The sequence below is a fragment of the Notamacropus eugenii genome, chromosome 1, assembly GCF_028372415.1.
Source record: "Notamacropus eugenii isolate mMacEug1 chromosome 1, mMacEug1.pri_v2, whole genome shotgun sequence".
In the NCBI taxonomy this organism is placed as follows: domain Eukaryota; kingdom Metazoa; phylum Chordata; class Mammalia; order Diprotodontia; family Macropodidae; genus Notamacropus; species Notamacropus eugenii.
In genome coordinates, this window is record NC_092872.1 from 12,631,392 (window position 1) to 12,647,951 (window position 16,560).

The 16,560-nt window shown below is 49.7% G+C and overlaps 1 protein-coding gene across 6 annotated transcripts; it reads right to left on the reverse strand.

Annotated features, from left to right (window-relative positions):
• Positions 1–835: 835 nt before the first annotated feature.
• Positions 836–16,536, reverse strand: CSPG5 (chondroitin sulfate proteoglycan 5). Of its 6 annotated transcripts, none has more exons than XM_072653854.1 (5): positions 15,696–16,530; positions 14,089–15,151; positions 10,347–10,535; positions 8,063–8,219; positions 836–1,356 (listed from the first exon to the last, which is right to left on the reverse strand). In XM_072653854.1, exons 1-5 carry the CDS (start codon positions 16,453–16,455, stop codon positions 1,195–1,197), a joined length of 2,331 nt encoding a protein of 776 aa, XP_072509955.1. In that variant the 5' UTR covers positions 16,456–16,530; the 3' UTR covers positions 836–1,194. The 6 variants fall into 6 exon arrangements, with proteins under 6 accessions (XP_072509955.1, XP_072509963.1, XP_072509972.1 ...); XM_072653862.1 differs by having other exon boundaries at positions 8,063–8,216; positions 15,696–16,528; XM_072653871.1 differs by having other exon boundaries at positions 8,144–8,219; positions 15,696–16,527.
• Between the last annotated feature and the right edge of the window lie 24 nt (positions 16,537–16,560).

Below are 16,560 nucleotides of genomic sequence, written 5' to 3' on the forward strand. Positions count from 1 at the left end.
TTTTTCCCAGCCATTCTCTGTATTATGGAATGGGATTTTTCCAAGTAGCATGAAAGTAATGGTTGCCTATCAGGAAGGGTGATGTTTGAAGGAAAGGCAGAAGGAATCTGAAGACAAACGTGTGAAGTGATTGTTTACGGCAGGGCTAGCCCCTTAAGACAGACATTCTGCCACAAACCAAAGTGAGGAGGAGAGACGAACACAGGAGACCGATGTCATGCTCTGAGAGTTACATGGGGCATGCTGGCAGATTCCTTTTTAACTCTACAGCCTTTATTTTGAATCTCCGATACTTGGCAGCTCTATTGTACCTATCTCCCCTCCCACCTTTTTTGTTGTCGCCCCCTTCCTGATAAGGTTTTTCCCTTATGGGCTCCTGGGAGGGTTTATTGGACTGATGTGTTCCACAGAATACTTTAATAAGTCCCTAGTTAAAAGAATTCTCTCAAACCATGCTTGAGAGAGATTTAAGAGTTACTATTGACCCCAAATTTGTCTAAATGGATAGGGGACGAGGTAGGAGGGGCTGAGGGCACCAAGGCACAAGGTTGAAAGCCCACTAACTCACAAACCCGAGTCCTGATGTCCCTATGGTCTGTGAAAGAGTGGAGGATGCCTTCTGGGATGGTGCTGTTAGTACCCTCTCTAGGAGCCCATTCCTCATCCCAGAGTGAGAATGCCGAAAGGAAAGCATTATCAGACAGGTAGAGTTAGAAGGCTGTGGGGGGGAGGAGTGGACAGTGCTGACTGACAGATCGTCACTAGTGAGGTCTTCACTTTGAACCAAGAAGAACAAATGGGCAGGGAAGAAAAACAACAGCCCCCAGAGTCGGGCAACTTTAAAAAATGTTTTATTTCAAGAACTTTCTTTTTTTGCTTTTACTTGTATTTCAAAAAAAGGTGGATCAAAGTACAAAAAAAGTCAGTTGAGTCACAGCAAAGGTTTAGAAATCACAGCATCAGAACTAACCCAAGCAGTATACAGACAGCACAGATCAGACACCCCGACGCGCGCAATTCAGCTTAGGCTCTTCACATATTTTTCGGGGATCTTTCCCCCATTCTGTACAAAACACATCAAAGCATGCCATGAAGTCAGAAAAAGGAAAAGTTTAACAAATGGTTACAAGAAATGGAGCTGTACAATGGGTCGATTTTCTTTTCCTCCTCTTCTCCTTCTCCTCTTCCTTTGCTTCATGTTAAATTATTCTGGAGACAGTTCACTTCTGACTCTTCTTGGTCACCTTTGCTACTGTCATGTTTGGGTGACATGGAATTCTGAATGTTAAATGACTCCTCCTCTTTTAGGCAGGACTTCAGAACATCCTGCATTTTATGGGATATGTTGGAGTCATCCTGGAAGAGGAAAAATTTGGGAGGGGGAGAGGAGAAAGAACGAGAGAGAGAAATCAGACAGAATAAGTTTCCAACATCCGATCCGTGTTAGCAGATCTGAGAAAGGGGGAAAAAAGGGGAGATCGCTAAGACTGGCCGAAGCTATTTGTGAGTTACCTTTAGGAATTCTATAATTTTATTGGGATCAGATTAAAATTAGATTGAAAAGGAATGGGCAGCCACACAACTGGTTCTTCTGGGATGTGGAACCATAAATCTTAGGTTTGCTAATTCATCATCATGGGAGGCACAGTCATAAAGAGTCTTGGACACACAAAGGTCTTGCCTTCAGACAAGTCAAAGACCTTTCACAGCATTGGATTTATGCAGGTCTGCCTACTTTTCACACTGACTTTACTGTAGCTAGGATTTTCTCATGTACTGTTCTACTTCTGAGAGGATACCTCTCAGCAAGCACGGGGATATTTTCTACTTTCTAGTCCCAATGAGGTACAGGATAACTTTGGGGGCAACTAATCTGTACAGTGAAGAAATCCCATTTTTAATCAGAGAACAGAAATGTAACCTCCTTTATCCCCTATTTCTTTATTATCAGACCTGGACCCATTAGGAGATTGTAACTAAAATGGCTTCCTTGCTGAAGGGACTTCACAGGAGTGATTTCTGTTGCTTGAATGGTACCCAGTGATCTGTGCTAGTCAGGTTCATATTCCCCCCCTCACTTTAGATAGGTACCACATTCCCACCAAACATATTACAGCCTGCAAAATAGGACAATTGTTTTTGTGATTATGACATCCCTCAAGGCCCCTACACCTCTTATACATGTCTTTTAACACAATTTCAAGGTTCTTTTATTGATATATTACATTCTACATTACTGAAGCTTCAGATGTGCTTCATCCTTTTTCTTTCTTTCACAATTCTCTCTCTGATCTGTCTTTACCTACTTTGGGCCATTTTTGGAGACAATAACCAAACTCACTAGGTAGTGATTATTTTTCTAAATGGCCAAGATAGTTCTCAGACTCCACTGATAAGAGGTCATATAAACCATCTGAGAATCCTTTTCTGTTATTGATCATAAATTTGGAAAGTCTTTCGTTGGTTAGGAAGCTGAGAACATTGGCGTTATGGATTTCCCTCCTGTCACTTTCCAAGTGTTGACCAAGTGTTTCCCTATCACCACTGTAAAGCAAGAAGCCACTGGACTTAATGTCATGAGGTTGTTGGGCTCCATACAGACAGGAGTCAGGTTAAATTAAGTATCCCTTCTCTGAAGATCTTATAATATCGCCTGTTCTGAGATAATTTGCTGACATTGATCCAGGACGCGTTTCTAGTATTTTATCTGGGCCCGCTGATTCCGGTTTCTACTTGGCCAACTTACTCCTTGACTCTGTGATCTGGTTTCACCTTTCCTGTCTTAGGTCCTCACTACTAGAGGAGCATTAAGGACAAATCTTCCAAAACTGCCATGCTGTGCCAGACGCTGAGATGCTTGATACTTAACCTGAGCCAGACCCACACCTGAGTCCAATACCTAGCCTGGGGTCCCTCAGTTTGAGAGACACGGTGAACTTGTAGAAAGTCCCAGGAAGTACAATGAAAACAACTGAAGGGTTGAAAAACAGGCACTGAGCGAAAATTGTAAATGGAGTAGGATTAATTTAGTCTGAGGACAAATATAGTTAAACAGACATGAACAGATTTAACAGAGCTCTTCAGACATGTGAGGAGTGTACTCCCTTGCACCCAGTGCAGGGATGAAGAAATAGACTTGAGATATTAATGGACAAGACAGCTGATGGAGGCACAGAATAGCGGGGACATTTTCATGTGCTTTTTCACAGAGAGTTTTGAAAACTTTATTTTCCAGGGTCATTGGGGAAAGTACACACAGGAGACTGAACTAGTGCACAATCCTTATTTTAAGCCTTTAGTAAAACTGGCTTCAAACCACAGCACAAGTCCTTTGGTCAATGGTGGCCTCACAGCAAGATATCCTTTTTCTACCTTCCAGGGGTTCCCTTTGATGCCTCCTTCCATTCTCTGGGGCATACTAAAGCCACAGGTATATTGTTGTAATATAAAGAAATTTAGATTGATGAAGCCATGGCATGGGAACCAAGCTAAACTTAGCCCCTTTGAGCCTTGTGGGAACTTGGATCAAAAAAGAGCCCTAAATTTGGGCCAAGTGGAAGGGAAAGCACATTCTAAGAAACGAACAATTACTAAGCTGCCACTCAACATTTTCTGTCCAAACAGCAATGGAAGTTGTTTCATATCAGTACTATGCTGATATCACAGTATTTTCAACCTTGGCTCATTAGAATATTCTAAGCACTTTCTAAGTAAGGATTATTTTATTCTTTTTACTTATATCCCCAATGCCTAGCAAAGTGCAGGGCATATAGTAGGTGCTTAACAAATAAATGTTGATGGAAGGGTCCTGCATCATGAGAGTCTATGTATAGAACATTCAACCTAAACCTTTTTCCCCAAGAAGTGATCCTGAAAGACTAGTTGGTTGAATAGTCAAATATTACAGCCACATCCCAATGGGCTGCTTTGTTACACCAAGAGCAAAGACCCTCTATTTGGGGAAAAAAGGATTAAGTAATTTCCCCTTTGCTATATGTACCCAAATCCTATTCCAACCATATCAGCACCCTGTAGTTTAGAGGTTACTGGGACCAGACCATATCTTGGGAATTTTTCTGATCCAGACCCACAACTCTAAGAGTTGCACCATTCATTCATTTGCTCCTAGAAGCCAGCATTTTATCAGGCACATGGGGCAAATGATGTCTGGTAAGTAAAAAAAAAACAAAACAACAACAACAAAAAAACCCCACAAAGAAATAGAGTGAAGTAAAATTGGAGGTAGTTAAGGGGAAGCTTTCTATAAGTTTGAGGAATCAGGGTATTGAATATCCTGTAACAATCCCCCCACATTTGAAGGTCCCAGGCTCCATCTCTAACTTTCTCATTTGCAGCTCTGATGCCTGGATGATGCATGGCATTCAGAAGGACTACATATGGATGATGGGTGACCTTCGTTGTTTCGTATACACAGGAGAACTGCTATGGCCCTTATGGCAGCCATTTTCCCAATACTCACCATTCCTTTTGGGTAACCCACAAACCTCAGCAGGTGGGGGGAGGAAGGTTGCTGCTGAACAATGGCCCCTTCCCTCTTCTCCCGATAATCCCTTCCGGGTTTGCTGCTTAGCTACACAAGAGACTTACACAGAGACTTACACACGATGGCCCACCAGCTACGGTTACCTCGCATTGGTCCAACAGGGCCAATGTGAGTGTTAGCACAAGGTGAGGTGAGTAACAGAGGACGGGGAGGGGAAGTGTTATTTGCACATAGGCCAGCAATATGCCCTTCCCACCTCCCCCCACATTAGCTTCAAAGCAGCAGGGTTTTTTTTTTTTTTGTCAGAAGCTGTTTCAGAGTGTATCTTTTAAAGGACGATGTACCTGGAGAGGAAACTGACCCATGAAGCAATGCACTGGACCCCAAAGTTTGACTGTGTAGTGCAAGAGTCTAATGTGATGGCTTACACATAACAGGTGCTTCATAAACTTCTGCTGATTGTAAATGAACTAGGAAGAACACTGGCCTAGGAGTTCTGAGTTTTAATCCCAGATCCACTATTTCCTTGTAACATGTTGAACAAATCACTCAAGCTTCAGTGGGCCTCCATATCTTCATCTGTAAAATGAAAGACTTAAGCTAGACGGCCCCCTCTTTGGTCCCTTTCAGTTCTGGGGAATCCATAGAACAATAAGTCTTGTGTATGTCTAAGGATTGTGTGCTTTTTCTGGTGGGGGGGTCATGACTCTGGAAGGATTCTGTATGCCTAGATTACTAGGTCAGACACAAAGATGAGTCAAGAACAAAAACACAACTTTTGAGACAGGGTCAGAAATGATTACCTGAAATCATTACTAATTGGTAAATAACCTTAATCTTCAATTAAGGAAGTGTTTCACAACACCCAGTCTAAAGCACCAAGAAGATATTCAGAATTTCCATGGGATTCTTCTGATGATGAACGCTGGTGGGAAGAGGAGTGAGAATTAAAGTAACCCTCTGCAATAAAGATCTGGGGGTTCTGTGTGGAAGCTCTTCCCTCCCAAGGGTTTTTCTTTGCAAAGCTGAGTGTGTTGTGAATTTAGTATAAAGTCATTTGTTTTCTATAGATCTCTTCTCACAAAGCAGGATCACGTAATGTCAGAAGGAAATATGACACTTTTGCCCCACAAGGACAGCTCACACTACAAAGCCCTCAACAGGTGGGAAATTACCCTTTCTTCCTCCAACAAGTGAAAGGTGGTCTCACCTAGGGTATAAATATTTAACTGGAAATACATGATTCAGAAATGTTCAAAAGATCCCCTGTATGCTCTGTCAGCATATAAATAATAATTGTGAAAAATTCATCTTCGGATCACGAGAACGTCATTCTGGTCTAGGACCACAGTCCAGCTAGGCTAGGACTATCTAACAATTCCACAAAGGGAATATAGCAAACTCAAAGGTTAGAGATGGCTCTAAATATCTTTAGTTTTCCTTAATGATCTAGTACAGAACTATCATCTATGAATTTATCTAAACCCTTTCTTAACCTATGGTTATTTTAGCCACAAGTTTCTGATGTTTAGTATCTGAAATATAAGTAAACACTTCTTTATATTAGTGGAATATCACATTATCCAAAATCTGATAAAGATCTGTGGATCCTAGTGGACTGCAAATACAATATGAGTCAATAGGGTGACATGGCAGCCAGAAAACCTAATCTGATCTTGTGCTGCATTACTAGAGGCATAACTTCCAGGAATGAGGAGGCAGTAGTTCCACCATACTTTTCAGATCTCAGCTAGAGTATCATGTTCATTTCAGTGAATCAGAGGTTAGGAAGGGCATGGATAAGCTGATGAGTATACAGAGAAAGACCATCAGGACAGTGAAGGGCTATGGGTCCAGGTCACAGAAGAATTGGGGACTGACTGGGTAGGAGAGAAGACTTGGGAAGATATGACATGATGCTACTGTAAAACACCTGGAGAGTTGCCATGTGAAGGATGGAGCAGACGAGTTCTGTTTGGCCCCTAGGGAACAGGAGCAAGAGCTGAGTAGAAGCTGAAAAGTGCAAATTTGGGTTTGATCTCAGGAAAAACTTGGTAACAAACAGATCTGTCTAAAAATGGAGTAGGTTGCTTCAAGAGGTAACGAGCTCCCTCTTCTTGGGGATCTTCAAGTAGAGGCTAGATGGGTCTGCTGGTTGTTTATTTTAGGTGGATTCCTTTTAGGTATGGGTTGGACAAGAGGAATGCTCAAGTCCTTTCCAATTCGAAAATCCTGTGATTCTGTGGAATTTATCTCTTCAAGGTTCAAGGGTGATGTCAGTGTGTGTCTTATTACTTTCTTAGGAAAACCACTTTCCCTCAGTTTTTTTATCATGAAATAAGGGGATTGGACTAGATAACCTCTAAGGAAAATCCTGTCTGGCTCTAATACTTTGTCATTTGATTTGGGTTCTTCACCATTCTATAGACTTTAACCATATCTCCTCTCTCAGCTTCCATCTTTTTCATGTGAAAAGTGCTATTTTTTAAAAGTTTGTTCTCATATGCCAAAGGGGTGAGATACTACCTTCTTTCCTCCCTCTTTTCTCTCTTTCCCTCCTTTTTTCCTTCCTTTCTCTCTTCCCTCCTTCCTTTTTTTCTTTCTTTCTTCCTTCTTTCCTATCTTTCTTTCATCCTCTTCTTTCATCCCTCCCTCCCTCTCTTTCTTTCTTTTTCTTTCCATCCTGATGATGCCTATCACCTTCTTGGCCTTGAGTCAGTCTTGATCTCTCTTATACTGTAGGCTCTGGGACCAAGATTAATGTGTATTTTCGACCTGCACCCCTGTCAATCAATTCTTAGCATAGTGCTCTGTACACAGCAGATGCTTAAGGAAAGTTTATTAGACTGAACCATGTTCATAGAACAGTCTACAGAAAGTCCTAAATGCTGCTTCTGGATCTCAACTGCTAATCACCACCACACAGCAGGATTTGGATTGATTTTCCCTCAATTCATCACACAGGCCTATTACCAAATTGGTGGCTGCTCAGGTATCTTTCTGTTTGCTTGTTTTCCTTTCTCGTGGTTTTTTCCTTTAGCTCAGGTAGCTTTCAGTGACACTGGACCCTCAACAGTTGTATACAAGTATGCTAAACAAACCTGATTCTCCTCAAACCATGCTGAAAAATTGGATGCTCTAGTTCTCACATTCCTGGAAGTGTTAGCCAGACTCCTTACTGTTTCACTGATCAGACTCCGCCATGGCAATTAAGGCAAAATCTCTCTCTGATGATATGAAAAGCAAAAAGGAAATAACTAGATTTTCTGCAAGCCCCACATGAAGCTATGAATCAACACAGATGGGATCCTTGTGACTAAGAGCTTTGTATTTGACACTCCAGTTCTACCATCTTTCAGGTGTAATGAGCAACCACATCTCTATGCTCCTGCCTTTAGTATCCTGGTACTCCTAGCTGCCCCACCCACCCCACCCCAACTTTCCAAGTTGCTTTTCTTGGTTCTGAAAGGTGCCTCTAAATGACACTCTGAAGTAGCCCAAGAGCACAGGTGAGGGGCTGGTGCATGCAGAAGAGGAAATGAGAAGAAGACAAGTTACCTGACAGATAACGTTATCATAGTAAGCCAAGGCACGGGCATGGGGGGAGGAGGTACGGGGAGTGTTGCAAAGTTTCCTTACATTTGGGTGAGATCCCTCGGCAATGGTGGAGAGGGAGAAGTTATCATTGTGGAGTTCAGATGGTGTCCGGAATCTGCTGACCAGGACAGAATTAGAGAGAAAGAACGTAAGTGAATGTTACTAGTACTAAAGATCTGTCTGACATGACGTCCATTCAACAGCATGGGCCAGTTCTAGATCTCCTAAACAATATCCTTAAGTCTACCGCACACACAATGCATTAGTACAGCTGCAGAAAAGACCTGGATCAAAAGAAGGTGATGCAGTAGGAGGAGACACCAGCAAAGTTACGGTACAGAGAGAATCCACCGTGTGTGTGTTGAACGCTGCTGGAGAAAGCATCCAGAGCAAAGACAAAAACTAAGACGCTTTCTTGGCCTCGGTGTCCTGTTCTTTCTCTATTCCACATTCTGTTGGTTGGTGGTTCTTAAAAGGAACCTCTTCTAAGACTCTGTCTTCATCTTCTCTACTGCCCCTTTTTAAGGTGACCATCCGACTTCCGATGTCTCCAAACGGTTAGTGAGGATATCCCTTAGAATTCTCTCCTCCTCCTTTTTCCCACTAAGCAGCAGCTTGGGAATAGGGGATCACTATTCTCCTATTCCCAGTGGTGTGTTTGTGGTGGGGGAGGGGGGAGTGGTGGACTCAGCAGCCGGGGGGACAGGCCTGTGTCTTTCCAAAGCGATCACAAATACAGAGAAGGGCCTTGCCTCAATGCACAGACATAATAAAGGGGCCCCTCCAGCCCTCCTTTGGCCAGCTTCAGAACTACACAGAGCTGCCAGCAGCTGCACTTTGCAAAGGATGACCTAGCAGATGGTGTTTTGTCCTTTCCCCAGGGTGGGCTAAGGGAAAAGTCCTTCAGTCACATTTCTTGGGGATCCTGGGTCAAGCGAGGGCACAGGATGGGGCTACAGGTTGAATGGAATGGGGTAGCAGGCAGTGTCAGGATATATTTCAGCCTAAGATATATGGGAACTCAGCTAAATCTAACTCATTCTAGCTTCTCTCAAAATTTAAATTTTTTTTTATTTTTGCAGTGAAAATCTGCAGTCAAAAGTGTGAGTGTATAGTAGGATACACACACAAAGGGAAACATGCAAGACTACAGACAAGTCTCTATGGGTAAGCACAATAGATATCCAGATTGTTGACAGGCCTTTAAAAGGGATGTGTGGAGGTTCTGACCTCTTTCCTTTTGCTATGCTAAGAATCATGGCTCCAGGGAAAATAGTTCTGATCTCTGGCTTCCCTCGGCTGCCTTACACTCAGGAAGCGTATGCAGCTGGCAGCAGTTTTTAACATCCGAAGGAATGAATGGGAAAGGAGAAGGGAGAGGGATGGCTACAGCCACTGGTCTGCAATCTCTGGCACCCATACCAGGAAATGGGGTTGCCAGACCTTAATCTGAAACCCACAACTGATATCTGGCCTCGGTCATCTCACTTCAGGCCAAAGGAAGGGTGCTGCTGGCAAGGAGCGGCATCATTCTCACCAGAAACAGGCCACTGCTGCAGTACCTGGACATCCACAGGCACTGCAGACATTCTATGACAAACACACCCCGCCCTCCCAAGAGACAGACACCTAGACAATGCACAGTAAAAACGGAGGGCTCTGGACGTGGAGGTTTTGGAGCAAAGTGCTAGATCATAACAGAGCTTGACAATGAATGTACCCCCACAACAGGACCTTTAAAGATATCTACCTGTTCCTGTCTGAACTGTCATACAAGATCCTAGGACAGGGGTGGGAAACCTGCAGCCTTGAGGCCACAAGTGGCCCTCTAGGTTCTCAAACACGGTTCTTTGACTGAATCCAAACTTCACCCCTGTTCTAGGCAGTTAACTCTCTACATACTTAGATAACTCAAAAACCACATGTGGAAGCCTGGAGGACAAGTCACATTTTCCCATGCTTACATAGTAGCTTGTGATTTACAAAAGCTCTCCTCACAAGAATAGCTACTGCAAATATGATTATCCCCATTTTAGAGCTTTGGAAACTGAGGCCAACAGAGGTGGGACGACTTACTGGTGGGCACAACAGCTAATAGGAGGCAGGATTCAAACCCAGGCAGCTTTCCTGGTTCCAAGTCCAGAACAATTTCCATTTTACCACATTTATTCGCCATGGATGTGGGGTATTTGCTAAGGGACAGAGTGAACCCCACTATGGAGGGAGAGATGGAAGAAGGACTCACTTGGTCTTACGCAGTTTGCTGTTTTCTGTCTTCAGCAGATAAAGTTTCTTGGCAAAGAAAACAGTCATCATGAAAAGCAGGAGCAACACAAGAGCAGCTGTTCCTACAGCCACGCACATCACCTGGAAATCAGTGATGATTGACTCACACCGCATCCCCTTGTGCCAGATGTAGTCCTGTGTGTTACACCTGTGGGAAGGAGCAGTGGGGACAGGGACAGGAATGAGTCACACAGGTCCTGGCCTGGTTAAACATCCCTGGACTTGTGACATAAACCAACCCCCTCAGTTCCAAAACTGGCACAGTCCTATCACTGCCTGAGCAAAGGGTCTGCAAATAGATCTCAGGGGGTCTGAGAATTTGGATCATAAAAAAATAGCATCTTCATTTTAACTAACTTCTAACTAGAACTTAGCATGTCCTTCCATTTATTTAAAACATGACCTGAGAGGGTCATAAGAGGGTCACAGGCTTCATAAGACAGCCAAAGGGGTCCACAACACAAAAAGGGTAAAGTCATGGCTCAGAGGTCTAATAATACAAAACCTTATTAGATTATATTGCACTTTATATAATCTATGAAGTGCTTTCACCTAAACTGCATCATCTGGGAACCATGACTGCAAAGAAGATTAGGTGGACATGATTATTTCCTTTTCCAAAGAAGAAAGCCAACGCTGGGAGTGACTTGCCCATGCTCACATGCCTAGTAAGTTGCAGAACCCAGGGCTTGCGGTTCCTAGCCCAGTGCTTTTCCCACTACATCAACCTGCCTCTTAAGAAAGGCAGTTACAGGAATTTTTCTGGGCATTATTCTTGATGCAGAGAACCCCAGGTGAAAAGGGGCTGACAAAGAGGCAAAGAAGATGAATGGCTTTAAAGAAATGACACAGATTTTTGTGTCTGACTTGGGGAACCAGTCCCTGTACTTTATGTCTACACCCTGTACGTGACTTACTAGATGCTGATATACATGGAGGAATACAAAGACAGAAGGATAAATGCACAGATAGACAGATAGCCCCACCCCACTTACTTGGCCCCTGGAACATGACCCTTCGAGTCCTCTTCCTATCGCTATTTGAACTATTATACAAAATCTTTTATAGTTAGTTTTCTAAGCACAGTCCTAGGCCCTCTGTTGAGTGACTTTCTCTTGCCCTTGAGGACATTTCCAGGCTCCCGTTCTTCCAATGACATTGCTGTTTCCATGGGAACCAGGCTGCTTCAAAGGGGAAAGATGTAGAAGGAGATGGGAAAAGGCAATGGAAGGAGGACATGAACCCCACCGAATGACAAGGGAATGGGGCCCCAGAAAGGGGATTTTGCAAGAAGGAATTTGCTACGCCCAGTCTCAAGGGTATTGCTTGGAACCCAAGAGATTTCCTTTCAAACTGCACTATCAAAGATATCAGAGGACTTTCACTGCTTTGAAGACCCTACAGAACTCAGATTACCCTTACCAGAGGATCTTTATCCTTCTGTAAGAGAGAAATTAACCCTCAATGCTCTGATCATGTCCCAGAAAAAGGAGAGCAACAGACAGAAACTGCTACAGAAAGCAGCTGAGGGTTCAATCATATGTGCCTGGAATGCGCAAGAGCTCTCCAGCCGATGCCCATGGATACACACTACCAGAACTGGATTCTTTAATAGGGGAACATGTGAGTACAACTTGGATGAACAATGGAAGAAGGGTAGCTGGGATGGAATTGTAGGAGGCTTTTCCTGGGACTAGCACATGTCCACTGCTCAAGCCTATGTGAGTTGATCCAAAGCCTAGTAGTTCAGCATCTCACATTCCTATCTGGGGATGGTCTGTGACTTTAAGAAGGCTTTAAGAGCCTTTACAATCTCCAAGAAGTAACAAAGGATCTTAACTTCATATTTTCATTTTTCCTACACTCTCAGAGTTCCTTCGTTGGGTGCTGAGGATATTACATCATAGGCCATCATGGCGCACAGGCTGGTCTTTCCTCTGTGGTTCCTTCCCCTCAAACTAAAGTTCTAGACACTGAAGCCTGGGACACCAATCAGGGGATGGCATTGAGAGTAGCCATAGTTTCCTGTTAGAAAATCATTAAAGGAGACTCTGTTTTCCTTTCTGATAGTCTTTGAATGACTCCTTGTGGAGCTACTAGAGGATCAAGATACACAGCCCATAGGACACTCTACAACTGACTCTTTGCAGTCCCAGTAGATGCAACCATTTTCAGAAATGAACACAAGCTTTAGTCCCAGATGAACAAAACTCGGGATCTTCACACGAATTCCCATAGATTATCTTTCTATAAAGAATTTATATTTATAAAGATTTAAGTGGTTTGGCCTCTTTCCCTTTCAAGAGTTGTGAAAGAAACGTCAGGAATAAAACCTGAACCTGAGTTAACCAAGGTGAAGAGATTGCGTGTCCAATACTCTCCCCACCTATTCAAAGTTATATACCCCTTTGGGTTCTGTGAAAGCTGAAGACAAACTTTTCTAGTCTTTATCATTCTTGCCTGTGTCCTTTCCTTTTGAAGCTGACTTCCCCATTAACGGTTCAAACATCAAGACCCTACCTGAGACAGGTAGTGAACAGATAATCACTAAGTACTGACCAGGGACTGGATAGTAACATCTATTCTAGATGTTGCACAATAATGTTTTCAAAGCTACCAAATTTCTCAGTTCCTTTATAGTATAGACTGGCTATCAAAGTAGGCAGGATGTAAGGCAGAAGAGAAAGGTAGTCTTGAGCTCGAAGCTAATGGGCTAGTCTACATTTCTGGCAATGCTGAACATGACGAGGGACCAGGAGACTCCACAACAGAAATTCATGACTCAGCTTTCTATTTCTACTCATTTGAAAGGCTGATCTTTGAGTCCATTACCAAGAGATCTTCCTCTCTGAACGTTCTCCAAAGATCAGCTTTTCCTGTCTGCATTCCTGCCTTATGTATGACAATTCCATATCTCACACGGCCACAAGCCTGGTGCTTATCGTCGAGCCCACAGGGGTCAGGAGGAGAGGAAATGGCAGGTTTGGCAAAGGGACAGTGTCAACAGGCCATTAAACCAAGCCATTTGTGGATCTACCTGGCAATCTCTAGCCAAGAGTGATCCCTGGAAAAGACAAGGAGCCGGAGAGGAGGCACAGGGGAAGAAAGGTGGTGAGCTCTCAGCGCTCCTGCACCCGGGATCTGGGGGGCAGGAGGCTCCCTTCCCCAGCCCTCCACGCTCTGCTGCTTCGGTACCAAGGACAGGAGCTCAAGCAAACACGGAAGGGCCAGTTCTGCTCCAACGAGCCCTGCCGCCTTCACTCCCAGCGTGAGAAGCTGGATCGCCCTTCGCGCACTTCTCAGCCCTTCCCAGACCTCACCCAAGGTCCTGTCCGTGCCCTGAGAGGACGCCCAGCACCCCCATCTGCAGCGTACCCGCAAAGCTGCTCCCAAAGTCTGGGCAGCAGGACCCTCAGAACATGGGGAGGGGGCGTTTACTCTGGGGGAGTCCTTTCCAAGCAATGAAAGCGCGGGGCAGAGCGCGGGGCAGAGCAGAGCGCGGGGCAGAGCGCGGGGCAGAGCAGAGCGCGGGGCAGAGCGCGGGGCAGAGCAGAGCGCGGGGCAGAGCGCGGGGCAGAGCGCGGGGCAGCAGCCCTGCCCCGGGCACAGCAGCCCTGCCCCGGGCACAGCGGTGGGCCGCCTGGGGCTCTACGCCCTAGCCTCGGGTCTGCCCGCAGGGTCTCCGAGACGCCCCCCCTTACCTGCAGAAGGCCCCCAAGTTCTCCACCAGGTAGCACTGGCCTCCGTGGTGGCAGTAGCTGGGGAAGAGGTCGCACACGGAGCGGCAGGAGCCGTTGTGCCTCACGAAGCCGCTGCGGCACACCGTGCCGTTCCCACTCGGTGCCAGCTCTCTGCCCGCCTCTCCCGGGCCAGGCACCCCCAGGGGCCGCTGCGGGGGCGCCCCGTGCCAGCGGCCGGTGGGCTGGGACAGGCCTGGCCCCGAGCTGGGGGCCGGGCCGGCCAGTCCCCGGCCATCTCCGTCCTCCAGGTCCCGGCCGGCCGCTTCCTCCTCCTCGTCCTCCTCGTCCTCCTCCAGCTCATAGAAGGAGGTGGTGGGGTAGAAGTCGGACTCGTCGAAGGGCGTGAAGTCGTCGTACATGTCGGGCAGGCCCCAGGACGGCGCGTCCTCGCCCGGGGGCACGTGCCGGTGCGCGGGGTCGGGCGGGCCTCGGGCCTCGGGGTCCAGGCCGTCGTAGTAGTCCAGGTCCACGGCCTCCGAGGAGGGCTGGGGCTCCGGGGTGCCCGGGGGGGCGGAGGCGGCGGCCGGCCCCGGGCTCAGCCACAGCTGCAGGGGGCTCTCCTCGTGGGCCACGGAGCCCGGCAGGGGGCGGCTGAGGCGACCCCCCGGGGTGGGAGACGGAGGCCCCTTGGCCCCCCCGGGCTCGGACGCGGGCCCCCAGCTTTCCCCGGAGGGTGGGACTTCCCCCCGCCCGGCCTGGGGGTCCCCGCTGCCGGCGTCCTCCCGGTTCTCCGGGGTCAGCTCCAGAGTCATGGCCTCAGGCCAGGCCGCCCCGGTCACGGCGGCAGAAGCCTCCAGCAGGGCCTCTTCTGACAGCGCTCCGCCCGCCCCGGGGGGGCCCGGGGGGCAGTCCCAGCACGGGCCGGCCTCGTCTTCGCCCCGGCCCGCGCGGCCCTCGGACGCGGCCGCCACCTCGTGCTCCCCAGCGCCCTGGTCCAGCCGCGTGTCGTTGGCACGCGGCAGGCGGCTCTCCTGGGGCTCCCCGGCGGCCGGAGGGGCAGGGCCCGCGGTGCTGGGCTCCGAAGCTGCGGCGGGACAGAGGGGAGGCAGGGGGGGAGAGCGGGGCGTCAGGGCGGCGCCCCCTCCGGGGCCTGCAGCCGTGCGTCCGCGGGCCCCCTGCCCGGCCCTCTGTCCGTCTGTCCGCGCGCCCCCTGCCCGGCCCTCTGTCCGTCTGTCCGCGCGCCCCCTGCCCTCCTCTCTGTCCGTCTGTCCGCGCGCCCCCTGCCCTGCCCTCTGTCCGTCCCTCCGTCCCCTCCCCTCCCCGGCCACCTGCGGCTGGCCGCGCCCCCTCCCCTCCGTCCATCTGTCTCACCTCGCGCCCCCTCCCCGCCCGGCGTTAGGGTGAGGGGAGGGCGGGGAGTGGGGGGGCTTGGTGACCCCGCTGGGGGCTGGGCGGACGCCCCTCGTGAGCCCCTTCCCTCCCGGGGGCCTCCCCTCACCCAATCTCCGGGGGGTGGGGTGCGGGACTCAGACACGTGCGCGGTCCCCGGAGCCCCCCCCGCCCCGCGCCCCCCAACCCTTCTCCCCGCCCCCACCCGCCCGGCCCCGGGGGGGGGTCTCGGCACCTACCCGGCGCGGCCCCGGCCAGGCGGGCGCCCGCGATCAGCACGGCCCCCAGCAGCAGCAGCAGCCTCCGCCGGCCGTCCGGCCCCCCGCCCCCCGCGCGCCCGGCTCGGCCCATCCCGCCGCCGGTCCGCCCGGCTCCCGCAGGCTCCGCCGCGCTCCCGCCGCTGTCGTCCGCCTCGGGCTGCTGCTTCCCGCCGGCGCCTGCCCTCAGCCCGCAAAGGGCAGCGCGGTCCGCATCCCGCCGCGGTGCTGCCCCGGCCCGGGCCCCGCGCCGGTGCCTGCCAGGCTCCGGCTCCGCTCCGGCTCCGGCTCCGGCTCCGCTCCGGCTCCGCTCCCGCGCCCGCTGCCTCGGCCTCCGCACCGCCCTCCTCCCGCGTCGCCCTCCCCGCCGCAGCCGCCGGCGCTCAGCACCGCCCCTCCCCGCCCGGCGGGCTGCCCAGCCCGGCCCGGTGCCGCCTCCCTCCCGACTGCAGCAGCCGCGGCTCCTCCGCACGTAATGCTGACGCGGGCTCGGGGGCCTCCTCCTTCCCTGCCCCGCCCTCTGGGCCCGCAGAGCAGGGGGGCTCGGGGGGGTCTCGGCCCCTCCGCCGCACCCCTTCCCGGCCGCCTGACCCGCGCCCCCGAGGACCAGGACCCGGGCCGGCCTCCGCCCTGCGGGCACCGCGCTGCCAAGCCCAGCCTCCCCGACCGGCTCCGCAGGGCCGGCGGCGTGTCCGGGGACGGGTGTTCCCGCCTCCCCTCCCCGGAGCCCAACGGCTGGCATGACCACCCTCGCACCCCCCAAGGTGCACCCCCCAAGGTGCACCGGCCCCCCCAGGGGGGCGCAGTGACCCCTCCTCCCCGCACCCTGGAAGGACGGGCGCCGTGA